General features: G+C 47.9%; 1 protein-coding gene across 1 annotated transcript in view; it reads left to right on the top strand.

Moving 5' to 3' along the window:
• LOC144098614 (uncharacterized) overlaps window positions 1-18,567 on the top strand; it is a 47,794-nt gene that overhangs the window by 16,367 nt on the left and 12,860 nt on the right. Inside the window, exons 14-24 of the mRNA XM_077631397.1 lie at window positions 1,465-1,506; window positions 3,078-3,122; window positions 3,865-4,002; window positions 8,096-8,337; window positions 8,724-8,842; window positions 10,386-10,500; window positions 11,810-11,959; window positions 13,053-13,172; window positions 16,246-16,375; window positions 17,907-17,954; window positions 18,471-18,494. Of these exons, the coding sequence (XP_077487523.1) occupies window positions 1,465-1,506; window positions 3,078-3,122; window positions 3,865-4,002; window positions 8,096-8,337; window positions 8,724-8,842; window positions 10,386-10,500; window positions 11,810-11,959; window positions 13,053-13,172; window positions 16,246-16,375; window positions 17,907-17,954; window positions 18,471-18,494 (1,173 nt within the window). The remainder of the gene's footprint in view (window positions 1-1,464; window positions 1,507-3,077; window positions 3,123-3,864; window positions 4,003-8,095; window positions 8,338-8,723; window positions 8,843-10,385; window positions 10,501-11,809; window positions 11,960-13,052; window positions 13,173-16,245; window positions 16,376-17,906; window positions 17,955-18,470; window positions 18,495-18,567) is intronic.

Below are 18,567 nucleotides of genomic sequence, written 5' to 3'. Positions count from 1 at the left end.
ACTTGAGTTATTGATCAATTCGCGCTCGCACTGCGATATGCTAGCCGTCCCGGTTAGTTCAGTCGGTAGAAGGACTGCCCCAGTGAGCCGGTGGTCCCGGGTTTGAACGCCGGACCCAGACGGACTTTTATTTCACTGCGAAATTTTTGTAGAAGCCGTATAGCTCTTCTCTGTGGCCGTACGGTTGCGCTTAGGTGGATATCAGTTAGTAACTACTCGCTTATGAGAAATGGAAAAACCAATATGCGCATTGGGTGGTATCCATATCCATTGATGCAACTCGCTTCTCAATCTCCTACTGCATCGATTCCCAAGGTAAACGCATCGATCTCTAATCTATATATATATATATATATATATATATATATATATATATATATATATATATATATATATATATATATATATATATATATATATATATATATATATATATATATATATATATATACACAATACCAGAATAAGCTAACATTGAAGTGTACTGTCGGAGCCAAAGGTTTGTCGGACGCATGTTTTATGAAAAACGTTTATTGTAGCTCCACCTCACTATCAATTCGCCTGATATCTGTGTGAATCTATTAAGGACCTAAATGCTTCTTCTTCTGGTAACAATATCAGGCGACTGGGTAGTGAGGTGGAGCTACAATGAAAGTTTTTCCAAGAACTCGCGTCCCGCTAACTTTTGTCACCGATAGAACAACAGACATATCTTACACTCTCTGCGAATTCCGCCTTTACAAAGAGCATTGCTTAAACAGGGGCCAGTTAGTTCTGTATATTGGTTACAGTGCGCCGCCGCACAACACTACTGACGATTAGACGGACGAAGAAACAGACAATTCAAAACAAATCGCGATTTTTTTTGCACTTGTCTTTCTGTTCGTCCGTTTGATCAGTTTAATATAGCACGCTGTACCAAACCAACGAAAAGCGTTCTCGAAATGGCTCAAGGCTAAAACAGCGTAAACGAGCTGCGTAGCAACCGCTTGTAGCTGAGCAACTGTCTGTGTCCACCGGACGCGAACGTGAAATCTGTGTCAGCCAGACTTTGAACAAGATAACAGAGTTGGGAGCCGAGAACAACATGTACTTTAGCGAACAATGGACTTGATACTCACTTAGCGGATATAGCCAGACAGAGCAAGTCTTTTCTTAATTTCTGTCGTTTGCTTCTGCATTGAGCCAAAGAAACTGAAGTTGGTGTCATGACAGGAAAAAAATCGTGCAATTTTTGTTTTGTTTTTTGCTCTCGGACCGATTTTTTTACTCATATTTATCTGCAACACTGTCGACGTGAAGCGTTTGGCCAAGACACTAAAGAGAATAAGGGACGTTGTTGGGGTCACTGACCTCATGAGGTCTCCCTAATGCACCATTTCAGTATAACCACTTTTTTATGTACGCAACCAATTGACTTTGCGCCAATATTTAACTTTTTGACTTTCTTTTGCCAATTTACAGAGCACCACGTCGAAAAGGAGTTCTACGGCGTTGAAAAAAAAGGTACAAGAATGTTCTGCCACTTTTCTAAAGGAATCAGTAGCAACACGCGCGCGATATACAGCGCTGAAGTGAAGTGTGTATTTGTCATTTGTACGTGTTCCTACAGTCGAGGACAAAAGTCTGTGGACCACGCGTTCCTCAAACGAAGCCGGTAGCTCTGCCATTAGCCAGAGGCTGGAGACCACACTTGTGGAGATGAAAGTCAGAGTTGTGTTCTTTCACCTCCACAAGTGTGGACTCCAGCCGCCGGCTAATAGCCGAGCTCTCGGCTTCGTGCGGTCCAGAGAATTTTGTCCCCGACTGTATATGATTAGCGTGTGCGTGTGTGTGTGTGTTCGTGACATCACATGCACGCTCAAAGCGACGAACTACTGGTTTCAGGTTCATGAGAGAGCGGAAGCACGGATTCAATAGAGGCTTTTAGCATAGCGGGGACGTACCAGCGTAGACGTATTCCGGTTCATAGAATGCCTCCTGCGGACGTGCAGTCACAGGGGAGATGTCAGGAGAGGCCACTGCGCGTGCCAAGCCAGCGTCTGGTAAACCGGTACAAATCTACACTAGTATTACGTCTCTGCTATGCTAAATGTCTCTATTCTTCCGTCGCTACTCGCGGCTTGAAGCTTCGCTATGCGCTCGAACTCCCTCCGCTTTTCGACAGCGTTGTAGGGCTGTAACTGCCCAAGCTTCTCGCGGTGTTACCCCCGTCTTTCCGCAGCTTCTAGGGCAGATTCTAGGGAATAGTTAGAGCAGCTCATGCCATGAATTCACAAACTCGATACCGTACAATGCGTAGTCGTGCCTTCGGATCGCCCATACACCACATAACGACAACGATTAGCAGTGCCAGCCGAAGAAATCGCTAGTAACGGCTCTTCCCTCCGAACAAATGGCGCAGTGCTGCCATCTATTCAGAATTCTCAAAAAGCTTACCGCCGAGTATTCGCCACTGCCAGAAAAGGCGGCGCAGCGAGAGTGCAGCAACTATAGCGGCAACTATGATGGGAAAAAAATTTAGGAAGGATCGTCCTTCGCATCGTCCTTTGGGAGCGGCCTTCGCAGACCAAACGCTTTTGAAGCCTTTCCCTTTCTTCTTACATGCCAAACGAAGTCGGCCCAGCGTGAGGGCCAAGACTCGGCCACTCAGCCAACCTCAACCACGAGGGCCTACTTTCTCCACTTCATGCTAGAGGACAGGGATCCTCAATTGTCACGTGACGCTCCCTCGATCTTTTCTTCCTCCATGGTGGCAACTAGGCGACAACCAACCGTTTCTCTGTCCTTCGTTACGTAGTACCTGACGGCCTGCATGCTCAATCGGCCGCCTGCACGTGTGGGGCGCACATGCATTCCGGAGGAGCAAGTTAGATTACTGCACCCGAATAGTTCGTTGGGGTTTTCACTCCTTAGTATGTGCAAGGGATTTCCGTGACGTTCTTAAAGAGTTAAAAAGATCAGAATTGCAACTCATTCTTCATTGACGTCGCTTTATACAAGAGTTTATCGGCGCAAACGGTAATGCTTGCTGCCTGTGTGAATGCAACCAAGTAATTTTTTTTTCTATTCCACAGCTCCACCGCGCTCAGAAGAACGAGAAAGGTCCAAAGCATCGCCAAGTAGGCATACACTGTATCTTATAGTGTCTTAAATTTTGTATGATTGTCTGAAACCAGCAGCCTCAGTAGTAATAGCAGAGACTACTATGCCGCCATAAAAACGCTGCATAAAAGTTTTATCCCAAATGTTGGGAAGTTGACGCCCAACTGGGAGGTAGCCTCCAGAACACATGGAGTTGCATCACTATAATCTGCAACGCCCGAGCTCCTGTCGGAGCTTCCTTCACAGGAAGCGTTCATAAGTGGTGACTCCAGCCCGGAAGCTGAAAGAATAGGGTGTTTGCAATATCGTTGTTCAGTTATCTGTCGTTTGTGGAGGAGAGGTATTCGAACGTGCAATTCTTAAACACATCCAGTAACATAACTCCAAATCAGAATATGGGCTTGACCGGGACCAGTTTTTGGAACTTAAAAAATAGCGGCGTAGTTTATAAGCTGTGAAATAAGCTAAAAAATAGTGACGTTGTTTGTGGGCTCTGAAATAAGCTGTCACTGGCGCTCTGCAACTTTCTTTATAATATGGTCCATAGGAGTTTATCTCGACGCTACAGCTGACGTAACTGTCAGCTAACCTCAGATTTTGTGGACCAGTCACAGTGCCGAGCGCGGAGCCCACAGTGAGTTATGCGGTGTGATCGAATAGTTGCAGGCAAGACGTCGCACCTAACGGAACACGAGACTGACCTAGCATGGGTAGTTAAGAAGCAGCAGCCCTCATCGCTTGTGCCGGGGGGTTTCGCAGAGGGCCCGGCGGTGTTATGTGTGGCGGGCGATCTGACCTCTGACCTGGACCACTACCCGACCATGCACTGTACGCACCTCGTCTACAAGGACATGGTCTTCTTCTCTGAGCACAAGTGGTTCATGCCAAAAGAAAACGGTGAGCGCGCCACCTCTCCGTACGTCATTCCGTCTTTCTCTCCGTCAATCTGTTCGCCCATCTGTCTATCTCTCTGTCTGCAGCTTTTCCGGCCGGCCGTCCGTCTGTCTATCTTTCCGCCCGTCTATCTATCTGTCCGTCCGTCTGCCCGCTATACTTATGGGCCTGTCACACTAGGCCAACAGTCGGCCGACTCGGTCTGTCAAAACCATGTCGTCGTGAGGTCTGGCTCTATGTCACACTGCGCCGACGAAAACAGTCGGCCGACTGTCGGCGTCGGCGCCATGTCTCCCACAAGACGGCAGTTGGCCGATGGTCCGCCAACTCCCATGTCACACTAGCGAGACAGCGTGCGAGACCTCCCGCCGACTTGACCCTTTCTCGTTCTCACTCTTTTGTCATTTCCTGCTATGCGAAATTCATGGGCCGGGACGCTTCATTTTTAACTCTTTTAAATAAATCCCACCATAGTAAAACACTAACAATCGTGATTATGAACCTAGGCTGAGGGCAGCCCAGTACTGAGCGGCACTTATTTCTGGGTCAGAAAGGCATGGCTGAAAAAAAAAATCCAGTCGCTCGCGGGTAAACAGGACGGGAGAGATTATTTAAGGCTAAAATAATAAAAAGAAAAAAAATTCTCGTTGGCGCGGACTCGAACTAGGAACCTCTGGAATGCGAAGCTACTGCCATACCCACGACGCCATGGAGAACAGAGCAATTTTTGTCCTTCAGAGGCGCTGATAAGAAGCATTCCGCAGTGTTGCACTCGCGACAGAAGTAAAGCCGGCGACCCATGTGCGAAAACTCGGCCGGCGCGATGCACCGGTCGCTGCTTGCGCATTGCAGCCCCACTGCAAGCAAGGACACACGGAGCAGCAAGCATCGTTGCGCCGCTCGACTCAAGCACTCGAGCTCAAAGTGTACGCTTTTCCACCCGCAGCGGTCTGATTACTGCGTGTTGAAGTTCGCACCAGAAAAGGCGAAATAGCCATATTATCAGAAAGACCGCCTGCTATACACGAGCAGCGACAAAGCATGCTTGCGCTAGTAGCGAGCTTTCGGCAACGGCACCGCCCGCGGTCCCGCCAGGCGACGAACTGTGCTGCTGCCCGGCGCAGCGGACGCCGCTTCGCAAGTAGCCTGCGCTATACATGCTTGCACTGACGTCGTAGCTGGGAACCCTGGGATACTGTTCCGCCATGTTGGTGCAGTCGCAGCGGCCGTGGTGCACTTGATGCAATTCGCGCGTACGGTGTACTTCGACGGCGTTGCGATGGTTATCTGCGCTGTTGTTGGATGCTCCAAGCGCACTTGTTGGGCGAAATCAACAAACACAGACTTTTTTCGTCTTCCAAAGGTCATCGAGCATCAAGGTGACCGTACGAAAGCTTTATGCGCGAAGCGACGGGAGGTGTGGCAGGCTCGGATAAAACGCGCCGAGCTTAACACCGAAAGGACGGGCATACGTGTTTGCGGCGCCCACTTCGTAAAAGGTAAGTTCGTTGCATATGCACAGTGTTTATTTAGGTGCATGACGTACAAGCATAGCGGAAAATCTCATTTTAAACAAATTTTTCTTGCATTTTGTAGGCAGACCGTCAAAACTGTGGGAGGAGACAGACCCGGACTGGGCCCCTACGCTTTTGCTCGGCTACAGCGCAAAACAGGGTGATCCCGGTCGCCACGCTCGCGCGGCAAGACGACGGACCCAGAAACGCGCGGCTCAAGCGGAGTGTCAGGCTGAGGAGTCACTGTCGATCTTGTCGTGCTACCGGACCGTCGAAAACGGCAACAGCGATGAGCTTGATCACTTAATGCGGGCCATAGTGCGCGACGCGACAGGCGAGACCTAAATTGTTGGTCGACAAATCTGTAGCGAGCGATAACAATCTCTCCACGCATGACCGTTTCTTTTTTGCGCAATAACTTGCTGGGTTTCCAAACTAAGATAAATCAGCAACGGTTCCTTTCATATGCCCATAAAAATAGAATAACTCGCGATTTAATCTGAAGTCGTCCAGGTTCAGTACATATGAAGAAATGAATCACTAGCCTCACAGTTTGTAAACAGTTCTTTTTATAACTTTACTGAGTGATTGCCTACACTCAGTCACTTGTGGATTTAATAACCGTTATTTCTTTACTCTAATCCTTACAAAGATCAATGCCCTGCGGCTTACCTCTCCAAGTAGAAGCACATTGTCCCCTTGCAGCTGTTTTGCCGACAGTCCCTTCACCAAGCCGCTAGTGAAATAATTATGCGCCTCGGTGGACTTAAACGCCTTCATTTCTTCAAGGGTCAGAAAGCTTGCAGAAAAAGCAAGGTAATTGACGATGTCACCGTAACAAATCTCTGGAAATATGTCGACATCGCTTGTGTCCGTTCCCGGCCGCAGCATGAACGGGTCGATATTATCGAAGAGACGCACTTTTTCCGCATACCGAACGCGCTCCAACCCCATAAGATCTAAGCGGTAGGTAGCGTCTAAAGGCTGCTTACTGAGAAGCGGCGGCATGCCACACAAAAGGCAACAAAATTGCACGTGTTACCACTAGCGAGGAAACGCGTGCGATACGCACTCCACCGACTCCGCACAGACTGCACCAACATGTCCGCCGCAGCGCGCGCCGCCGGACGTGACGTCACATGCAAACCATGTATATCTATTAATACCGCTTGGCTGTTAACAGTATAATCGCACCATGAACTAAAATTATGGTCAATTTCCGCGACACCTTCGGCTGCGGAGCTAGCGGACCGCTGCGGGCGACAGGCGAGCCGGACCACAACGGCGGGCCATCGGCAGCTTGCTGGGCGATTCTGGCGAGAAATTTTGCTCTTATCAAAGTTGTTGCTTTTACCAGCAACTCGGTGTTGATCAACGATCCTCAGAAATGATACATTTGTCACATTTTTCAGTCTCAGCGTTTATTGCTTACGTCAAAAACAATCTTAAGCTGATTTTTATAACGGCGGCGGACGGGATCCATGCTGGCCTGCCGGCGAGCAGGCTCGGTTTACTTCACGTTCGCACAAGAAAAAAAAAACGAAACAGCCATGCTATCAGAAAGGCCGCATGCTATATTCGAGCAACGACACCATGCCTGCGCAACAGCCGCGCTTTCGGCAACGACGACGCCTGCGGGAGCGCCAGGGCGACGAACTGCGCTGCTTCCCGGCTGCCGTACTCGTCGCTAAGCCTAGCTGGTTTTCTCATCGATGCCGCAGCTCAGGGAGCTTTGGAACTAGCCAGCGCAGTAATAAAGGAACTCCTCTAGTCGCATCAACCTGTCCGATAATAAAATAAAGTTATGCTCGATTTCCGCGACGGCTTCAGCAGCGGATCTAGCAGACGTCAGGCGAGCCGCACGAAGCAGTAGCAGCAGCAGCAGCAGGCGGCTATAGGATGAAATTTGCTTGTCTCGTAGTTATCACTTCAACCAGCACCTTCGCATTGGCCAACGATCCTCAGTAATGATACCTTTTCGGACATTCATCTATCCCAGAGCTTGTTATGAACATAAACAAACAGTACTATAGCGAAATCGTGTTCGTGTCTCGTGAATGTTTTTGCTCAGCGACCGATCTCGCGACGACACGGTCGGCAGACCGGTTTTGTCGGCGTCGCGGGCGTCAAAGCATGTCACACTACGAAGACATCTGGTCGTCGGACGAGTTGGTGTCGTTGTCGGCCTAGTGTGACAGCTTGGTCTGCCACAGACAAGGTCGGCCGACAGGGTTGGCCGATCTTTGGTGTCTTTGTCGGGTCGGCGTCGGCGGCGTGTCGGGCTAGTGTGACAGGGCCCAGTGGTGTGGACCGGGACATATTTATCTTGTTTCTTTTTTTTCACCCCAATACAATCTGTCCGTCCGTCCGTCCGTCCGTCCGTCCGTCTGTCTGTCTGTCTGTCTGTCTGTCTGTCTGTCTGTCTGTCTGTCTGTCTGTCTGTCTGTCTGTCTGTCTGTCTGTCTGTCTGTCTGTCTGTCTGTCTGTCTGTCTGTCTGTCTGTCTGTCTGTCTGTCTGTCTGTCTGTCTGTCTGTCTGTCTGTCTGTCTGACGTTTTCCCCACCCGTACCCCCACGGCGCAGAGCAAAGCTTCCAGCAGTTCAAGGAGCTGCGTGCCAGCTCCCAGCTGCCCATGCTGGTGGGTGTGTCGGCGGAGCAGCTGAGCGACTTCTACGCCCGTCTGTGGCGCAACCCGCCCAAGATGGGCCACTTCGCCCGCAGCGCCATCGAGTGGCTGAACTTGCACGGATTCGACGGCATCGCGCTAGTAGACCAGGAGGTCAAATCGGCTGACGTGGGCAAGCGCTACTTTCACGTCGTCAAGGTATGTGACGTCCAAGGGACGCTTGCGAGGGCTTAAATTCGCATAACTGTCCCGTGCCTTCCTCCTTCTCTAATTGCCCAGAGGACAATTTAGCATCGCATAGCTGAGGTTAGCACGGCATAGTTTGGTATAGCATAGTATATTTTAGTCTTAAAATGTAGATTCCAGGGGCCAAGTGCCAAACTAAATTACTAAATAGCTTTCGCTGATTATTGCTCTAAGGGGGTACGTTTAGCTCTATATTTTTTTTAAAAAAAACCTTGGTAACTTTTAACTTGTACACTCTGTATACACGATTCTTTCCTCGTGACCTTCACTTCAGTGTTATAATCAGTCAGTGCCGTGAATACGCGGGTATATAAATAAGTTCGTCAAACCGGCTGCAGAGACTGCACGATGAGTTCAAGAACTCCGAGCGCAAGCTTCTCATCGTGGTAGGCCTCAGCATCTTGGACCACGAGAAGACTGCCGAAGACGTGGCCGAACACCTCGAGAACATCGCCAGGTATTGTTGTTCGCGCTTCTCCGTGAACGTTTCTGCTGCTTCCTTTTTAAACCCTACAAAATACCAATAAACGCAGCATCTTTGGCCCATCTGTCATTGCAACAATGTCTTTAGATTGTCTATAGACTGTCCGTAGACCTCTGTCTATAAAGTCTATACAGTTTGTATGGAAAAATTCTAGACAATAGTCTCTGTCCCTAAAGTCTATAAAGTCTGTAGACTGTCTCTGAAGGAATCCTAGAGAATGGTCCATAAGCAACACAAATTGTATCGAGAGTCCATAGACAATTTATTGATTTATGGCCCTACTCTTGTAGTACTTTTGCCTATGGACAGTCTGCAGACTATAAAATAAACAAAGATATATCTATGAGGCAAAAAGTCTATAAGAAATTTATAGACTGTCTATAGACCATTTTTATAAGGGAGCCACTTTAGCCTGCCAAAATAACAGAAAAAAAGGCCTAGCTGTTTTGCCGAGCCATTTCTGGAGCTCAGAAACGCTTCACTTCCTTCGGGATGCGTTTTTTTCTGCCAGCTGTTTTGTGCACTCGTGATGCATATTTTGTGAGTCATTTTCCTCGCGCCTTATAAGTACGCTCTACATGCACACCGCGGTTTCCATTTATCACGGAATCGTGTTAGTGGCCCTGACGACTTAGAGGGTGCAGATAAATACACAGAAAAAGGCTGTGAAACTCCGACAAAAGTGTCGTGACAGAACCGACCTGAACACTGCGCCATGGCAAAGCACAAATTATTCAGTCTTCTACCTCTGTTCTGGTACGTACATCGACGCTGAGAGCACTGCCGCGTAGGCCAGGCGCGCTGCTACCTTAACAAACCATAATTGTCACCATATATACACACTAAATAGAAATGAGTAACAGCGAGTATAGAGCACTCTCTTTTATAAAAGGAAGTGCTCTACACTGGCTGTTACACCTTTTATAAAAGCGAGTGCGCTAGAGCATAGCTTACTCACTCCCCCTCCTCCCCATGTAGGCCTATTCTTATTTAGAGTGTACGGGGACGCAGCCGGATAGGCAAGCCTAGGCGGAAGCACTGAGCGAATTCTGCAGCCGCCTTGTTCACAAAGCTAACAGAGGATGCACTTGACTGGTGGTGGTGCGGGCTGTCAAGGAACGGGGACGGATCGTTGTTGAACTGAGAAGATTTGAGGAAACCCTACGTAGTACTTCTTTGTAGTTTACCTACAAAGATTCTGAACAGAACCAGAGACAGCGCTTAACGCGCATGTTCAATCCTTGCCTAAATATGCGGTGTCGTGAGCTCAAATTACCTGGAAGTTTCTACCTGTCCGGCCTGTCTCGTCTCCAGTGTTTATGTTGGCGCAATGGGCTCATCTAGAGAGATGAGTTCCTTTGTGCACGCACCATGGCATTTAGGGGGATGAAAGTCCCACAATGTTCTGCCGCCCAGAAGTCAGCAGACCTGAGCGCCTTTTCGCAAAATCATTAGGCAAACTACGAAGATAGTTTTGGCACCCTCCTGAAGCGGCACCTTCTTCTCGGTCTGCCAGGTACTCGGACTACCTGATCCTCGAGACACACCGCAAGAAGCATTCGGGTCCGTGCAAGGTGTCTCTGCCCTCGTCGTTCCTCGAGGATTCCACCTTCACCGAGTCGGTTCCGATCGTAAGAAAGACTCATTTCCTTCCTCATCGGGCAGAATCACGAATTATGTCTCAGAGGCTGAATCTCAGTGAAGTCCAGAAGTCAGTAGTCAATCGTTAGAAAGAGTCATTGCCTTCCTCATCGGGCAGAATCACGAATTATGTCTCAGAGGCTGAATCTCAGTGAAGTCCAGAAGTCAGTAGTCAATCGTTAGAAAGACTCATTGCCTTCCTCATCGGGCAGAATCACGAATTATGTCTCAGAGGCCGAATCTCAGTGAAGTGACCCGCCAATAGGTTGCGCTAATGATATTAGGCGATTGATGAAAAACAATACTGAGAAGATTCGTACAACTTCGGAGAGGACACCAGTAAGAAAGGGTACTACCCGAATAAAATATTAGAAATGCCCAGAGACAACCAAACCCTACTAACTGTTCCAACTCGGAGCAGGCAGCCAGATATGACTAATCCATCGTTTTATAAAATGGAGATATCATTATCAAGGGTAGGAGAAATGTCTTACACAAAAAATAGCGATAGCATCTATGACAACATTAATAGGGATTTAAAGATTTGATAAGCATAATATTTGCTACTCACCAATTACTGCTATCAAGCCGCGGCGTCCGCAGTTTGATGGAGGCTAAATCCAAAAACGCCCATGTGTTGTGCGTTTCCAGGTGGTCTGAATTAATCCGGAGCCCTTTACTACTGCGCCTATCATAGCCCATGTGCCAAAGTACGCAGGCATGTTCGTGCGGCTTGGGTTGAAGCGGAGCGTTAAATTGCATGTGGTCTTTCACATAATGATTCTTCTTTTGGTTTTATGGGGTTTGACGTCTCAAACCGATTCAGGCTATGAGGGACGTTGTAGTGGAGAGCTCGAATTAATCTCGACCACCTGCGGCTCTTAAGCGTACACTGACATTGCACCGTGCACGGGCCTCCAGCATTTCGCCTCCATCGAAATGCGACCGACGCGGTCGGGATCGAACCCGCGACTTTCGCGTCAGCAGCCGAGCACCATAACCATTGAGCCACCGCTGAGGCTGACCACCTTTAGTCGCAGGAAGACGAAGAGACGGCACACTGCGAAACGCAAGCGGACATTTTGAAAAAAGGAGTCCATTACTTTGCTGTGATATCAGCAAATAGGTTGTCGCCAACGATTGGCGGATATATGACGGTCCTCTTCGAAAGCTATATGCCACTTCATTTTTAAGTTGTTCACAAATACACCCATAATTCACGTGTTCAAGTGATTGGAACAGGACGTGAAGTTTTCTTATTGAGCCATGACTCGCTATTTTTTTTTCTTATGACCCCAGCGAACGGCCCTGGCCTGGATGCGCATCCTCCACGTGGAGAACGAGACATCTGCGCAGCTCTGTGTCTCGTTCAACATGGCCGCCCTCAACTTCAAGACGAGAAAAGAGAACATGACCTGCAAGACGGAGCGCTGGTCCAACTTCCGCGACGTACGCACGCTCACCTTGCCGTCGTCCTGAACTACTCGTTATGCAGTTGCAGAAAAATGCAGCTTTTTACTGAGTAGACTGACTGACTGACTGTGAAGTCAGTCTAGTTAAATACCTTTCAGGAATTTCGAGTTCTCAGATAAGAAGCTTTGTTATAGAAAAAAAATTACGGGACGACCATACATATTATGCGACAATTCTGTGAAAGCCAGTTGGATTTACTACTGATGATTACTTCGAGGGCTTTGCTCTAAACAATACTTTTAATTGGGTGGCTGGCTGGCTGGCTGGGTGGGTGCACTTTAAACACGAAAACACCTAAATAGGAGTAAAAAGAAAATAAGCTATCCTATAGCGCACACTCTTTTATGAAAGGGTGTTCGCTAGGGGAGAGCTTAGTCCCCTTTTTACTGCTTTCAATTTAGAATGTGAGTGGGTGGGTCGGACGGTGGTGGGGTCGGATGGTAGACAGAAGGTGGCTGTGGGTGGATGGGTGCCCCCTATTTAGACGGGTGCGTTGGGGAGATGGCTCGTAATTCCCGGGGGTGGAGGCTTTATCCTGCGCGGGTACAGACAGACGCGGATTTTTTATCATTGTGACACTAGCACATAAAAGATTCGGAGACTTTTCGCGTCACCTTTTTGGTAAGGAAGTACGTAACTGCGCCAGCTGCACGGTACCCACTCCCCTCACCCCTCCTGCCTGAAAATACGGTCGTCGGACTCTGTTGTCATTCTATTCGTTCCAAGCCATTTGAGACTGCCTCACCGCACAAAGTACCGACGTCACTGTGCTAGGCACCGGTAGGGTACTGCGGCGTTTCTTACCGATCGTGATACAATGATGTTTACCATTTATGCACGTTCTAAATCCACAGATGCCTTCCCCCCCCCCCCCCCCCCCCCCCCCGCCCCGTTTTTTACGAGTTCTGGCTGCTGTTCACGACGAGCACTTGGCACTCGCGTCGAAAGCCATTCAGTTTGTCAGACATCGCTTGGAGGGAAAGTATGACCTTCTGCAGCTTCTAATGCATTTAGTATCAGGAGCTACCGATCAAAGTCCGGCCTTAACGGATGGCAATTCGGTGCGCAGGTCTGCTCCAGCAAGGACGGCTTCGAAGCTCCCGTGCGCGTGGATGGGGCGCTCAGTGTCTACCGGAACAACAAGAACGCCTGGCAGATGTACGACGACGAGGACTCGCTGCGCGAAAAGGTACGAGCACAAGGGATCGATTCTTGTGAAGGAGCTATAAGGATTCGTCACCTAGCTGTTCTTCCGAATGATAGTACTGACGACGACAGCGGGGCAGACATTTTTGACATCGTGCTTAGGCCTAACTTTGTTGATACCGTCGCCTCGACAGGTTCGCGCTTAAACCCATGTTCCTATTTTGGTAAGCGAGCATGCTTCAACGGTGGCATACTGTGTGCTGATTTATTTATTTAGTAAGATGTTATCATGGCACGCTGGCCCGTGCCCCATCCGGGCCGTGCTTATACACATTGTTTTCAGGAATGAACTGAGGCGACGTATATCAACGTGCATCAGTAAAAAAAACACAAAAAACGACACAGTCATTCTAAAATACAATAAAATGTTTTGTCTCCCTATCTTAACGGCAGATTTTTCTGTATTCCGAAGTCGCCTGGTTGACCCGGAAGAACTGTTCTATTGCTACGACAAGGGACTGTGCAGTACTACAGAAAATTCTGTTGTTCCTACAAAAATTTGTGTTGTTACTCCGAGGCCATGTCCAAAAGTACTACAAAAAGCCCGTTACGACGGCAGAAATTGTTCCGTTGTATTTTTTGATAGTGAGGGATGTTGTTAGCTACTTTAAAAGGCTACTTTAAGAGTATGTAACAGTGGGTTCGAGGCAAAGCGGACTCTGCTAACGTCACAGCTACGCTGAAGCCAGTGTCATGTATCTGTACTAATCTGTTGATAAGTTAATCTGTGGCTTTAAGAAACCTAAAACCTAGCGGTTCTTCTGCATCTCTGCACTGTCGTAGTACGTTTTTTTTTTTTTTGGGGGGGGGTTTCCTTAAAACGTCGACAACTCATGGCGTCGATAGAACGTGTGGTATACAAAGGATGATCCTAAAATCACAGAAAAAGTAAATACTCAGTAATTCGAAAAGTGGAGACAGTAATGCGGTGCGAGTAGAATTTTAGGTCGTTCGTTTCTTCGAGGAAGGTTTACGACCCCTTTCTCTAGTGTCGTTCGGCTTGGAAGATGGACAGGAGCCGTGCTTGTAGATGACAGCACAGCATATATTTACAGCATACATATACAGAGTTAAACTGGAAGAAGCAGAAATGAATTTACAAAAGAAGAAACTTTGCGCTACTTTACTCATCGACCCGACTGGTTAGAGCCTAAGTAGCACCACGTCACATGCTAAGCATAGAGCCCCAGCTCAGACTGGACTGGACTGGACTGGACTCCTTCACGTGCACTTTTAAGCACTTGATTAACAAAGCACTAAGGGCGGTCATTTTCAGTGGCCCGTCCTAAGCATCAATTCTGCAATCAAAAATAACATGCGAGATGGGGACTACCCCTTGCGTTGGGCTTAGCCTCGAACCCAGGGTCTCGTTAACAACAAAAATCAAATCAAAAACAAATACGCCACCACTCTCTCTCTCAAGTAAGAGTGTCCACACGCTCTCCCTTCGAAGCTATTATTCGACTTTCCTCAGGCACACCGTCACCCCCCCCCTCTTTTCCGCTGACGTTGCTCGTCAAATTTTTGACACTGATGTGGCCCACCCATCATCAGTCCGTATGGCCCGTCAGCAACAGAAGAGGGAGCGAAAGGACCACGAATCCGCCGCACCACGGGACACGGTTAATAAGCATGAATGGGCTTGTTTGCCGCTCGGCAAACCAGATAAGGAACGGCCCTGTTTTTCCACGGTTTGGGTGAGTAGGACATGTTCGCCTTAAGAGGTGTTTGCCCTCCTGGAAATACGCTTTTGTTCGGACATGAGGCACTGCGGGACGCTGCGGGACACCGGGTGCCTCTCCGACGATAGCCTACGTCGTTAGGGGAGTCTCGTCGAGGCGGCGGCGGTGCGTCAAACGACCCTATCCATCTCCGGTATGCACTTCGCTTCCGGGGGCTCTCGCTTGTACTGGGGAGCCGCGTCCGCGTGTGGCGGCGCCCTGCAAAGGGACGCAGCTGGAAAAGAGCGGCGGCCTTAAGTGCGGTTTTCACAGAAATGCAAAGAAAGATATAGGACTTTTACACATATGTAGCACCATCTCAGGTTAGAAAATGTAACTACTCTGACATTAATTTTTTATTCTAAAAAATTTGCAATTTTCTGTGCATTTCTGGGAAACCCGAATCATGCCTATACTATTATACTACCATGCCTATACAGACTGTACTAACCTAATTTTTGAATCTCTACCTTTATTGTTACTTTGAATCGCCCTGTATTTCCTAGACATTTTTTTCCTTACCAGTCCGAACAGGATTTGTATGCCTGCAATCATTGCTAGTTCTTTTTTTTTCACGTTCCTCATAGACTGAGTCGCTTTGGGACGTTAAACCCCATAAAACCCATGCTTCTATTGTATTTCTAACCGATTCCAAGAGTAGCTTATTAGCAGCCCTACTACTCACCAGGTGAATCTTAATTTCTGAGCTAGATCTAGCGAGAGCGTGACCATTTTCGTAGCGGATTTTCAAGTTTATATGAATGAAGTACAAAAGCCCTTTTCGTGCTCTTCTGATTTGCACCTGATTTATATCGAGGTTCTTAAAGGACAACTCCGGCGTTTTTTGAACCTCCACGGATTTTACTGAAACTTTCAGGGTACGTTTCCCGCAGTTTTATAGTAATTTGTGCCAATTTTCGGAGCCGGGCGACAACTTGTTGCAGCGAAAATTTATCGGGGCAATTTCTGCGGGCAACCTTTCGTATGTGACGTCTTTGCTAAAGGGCAAAATTTTCAAACAAACGCGCACACGATAACTTTTGGGACAATACGCGTGACGTCATACTTAGCTATGACGTGAAGTCATAATTTAGCCGAATTAAGCGTATCGATTTCTTGATTTCAGCTGGTTTCAAATATTTGAGTCAGGGGACACTAAAGAATGTGGTGTGATTATCAACTCAAAAAGATAAAAAAATCCTGAGGTTGACCTTAACCTAGTCCAGAATTCGGCCTTGGCAAATTTGCCAATAGAAAGCTTGTAGTTGATAGTGCGAGGGTGAATCAATCGAAAGGTTGAATAGACAGCTGATATGCGACCATCCTTTCCCGCAGGTTGAACGCGCTGTGACTCTTTACCCGAGCCTGTGCGTCGCTGCCTACTACCTTGAGTACGAGGACTCCATGGGTCTCTGCCGACCAAAATTCTCGCGGCTGTCTGAGATTGCCCAGACACTCAAAAAAGGTGAGCCGTCTTGAAGCAAGATTCCGTTCCTGTTGAAGGAACCGCCGTGTCGAGCAGATAATTCAGCCAGAGCTTATAGCTTGAAATTCCTGCAATAAACCATCCACGAGTGTTGCACCAAAAGACTGAGGCTGTACAGTTGATGAAGACGATATCATAAAACTTCAGCTAGTACCTGACAAGGATTGGATAGTACCTGGCAGATTGCGACATTGGGGCAAAAGCATGCATGACATACATAACGTGCCCTGACATCGCACAGCACACGGGCGCCTTAGCGTTTTTCCTCCATAAAAACGCAGCCGCCGCGGTCGGGTTCGAACCCGGGAACTCTGATCCGGAGTTCCCGGGTTCGAACCCGACCGCGGCGGCTGCGTTTTTATGGAGGAAAAACGCTAAGGCGCCCGTGTGCTGTGCGATGTCAGGGCACGTTAAAGATCCCCAGGTGGTCGAAATTATTCCGGAGCCCTCCACTACGGCACCTATTCTTCCTTTCTTCTTTCACTCCCTCCCTTATTCCTTCCCTTACGGCGCGGTTCAGGTGTCCATAGATATATGAGACAGATACTGCGCCATTTCCTTTCCCCAAAAACCAATAATAATTAATATATGAAGAGGTTATTATATCTCGAAAGGAAACAGCCGTCCACGCAAAAAATAATCAGCTAATTAGCACACCCACCCAGTGCAAAAGGGCTGATCTGAGCATCACAATTCAAGATGTTTCACAAGTTTTCGGCTGGTTAGACCAATACTCCACCATACAAGCTGCTCACCACCAAAGGTACTGCACACCCGGCCAGTTCTTAAACAATATCAACCGTTGTCGAACAAACGCCCGTACGGTGCTCTGTGACAATGTGGAGTGACAAAACGGGATGAAAAAGGCATGCACTTTGTGCTCATGCGTGCATTATCTCCCGTTTTGCCACCTTGATTCGTCACATGCCGCTGTACGACCGTTTGTCCGATGCAAGGGTGATAGTGTTAAAGAATCGCCGGATGGACATAGCAGGGACGTGGTGTGGACGTGGTAGGGACGCGGTAGGGACATGCACGTTCCCCGCACCTAGCCCGCGTGCGAGGCGTAATAAAACGTTCTACACTGGGCTAAGTTCCCACACCTGGGTAAACGCAATAGGTTTTTTTTTCACTCCAAATATTAAATTTTAGTAAAAGTGTTAAGTTATAACCTTGTCCCTATTTACCACATTTACAACCGCGTATCCGAACTGTGGAAATCCGCAAACTTTTCATTTTATTTAGGTTTTCGAACGCCGTAGCCTTATCTGCTTTTTGACCGTCCGCATCGTTCTCGTTATTTGGAGATTTACTTGCGGATTGAGACCATTGCCAGGTTTCAAGGGCGAATAGCCGTCGGAGTGTAAATATAGCGCAGCCGAAGTTACCAAGGTACAAAGGCAGTAGGAGAAGCTGAGCAAGTACTAAACATAAAAATGTTCAGGCAGTAGTGCGACGCATTCACTCTAGCAATGGGCTGCCACAGCAGTAATATCCCAACTTTTCGCAGGTCCCGTCGACAATCTGGTCGAACTAAAGCCACGATTCCACGACGGCGGTAAGCGAGAGCTCAGCGTCCGCTATTATCACCTTTACTACTCAGCTGCTTAAACGCCTGCGTTTTTGTTTTTGTTGTTGTTGGTTTTACATCTCTGAAACTGATAGAAGTTTCCATTGTCACTCCTGAAGGTTAGCTGGTCACAAAAAAGGCTACTATAGCATTTCTTCCCTAAATTCTGGTCATTAACAGTCCTAACCGCGACCTTTTTTGGATAACACACAAATGGGATGAATTGTTGCAATTCGCTAATAAAAATTATTGCCGAGTTATGATAAATGATAACGGCACAGGTATTCAACAAAGCCCTCAGTGCATGATAAATTATAATAGTACGGGCATCCAAAAAATCAGTGCTTATTTGGTTAGTCTGGTGGTTTTGTTTGTTACTTCTACGAGGCTCTAAATGTCATCGTTACGATGGTTTGTGATACCTGGGCACTGTACGCTGCGCGTTTTCTAAGAAGGTGCGCTTTATATAATTTCAAACTAAACTCGCACTTTTTTTTTCCTCAGATACTCGCGGTCGGCATGGTGAAGGTAAGAAACTGGCGATAGCATTTTTAATTTCGAGAATGGCAAGTTCAGTCCACTTGTTTCGCAAAAACTAACA

The sequence above is a fragment of the Amblyomma americanum genome, chromosome 7, assembly GCF_052857255.1.
Source record: "Amblyomma americanum isolate KBUSLIRL-KWMA chromosome 7, ASM5285725v1, whole genome shotgun sequence".
NCBI lineage: Eukaryota > Metazoa > Arthropoda > Arachnida > Ixodida > Ixodidae > Amblyomma > Amblyomma americanum.
Note: the sequence above shows the minus strand (reverse complement) of the source record. Positions and strands in the feature narration are given on the sequence as shown.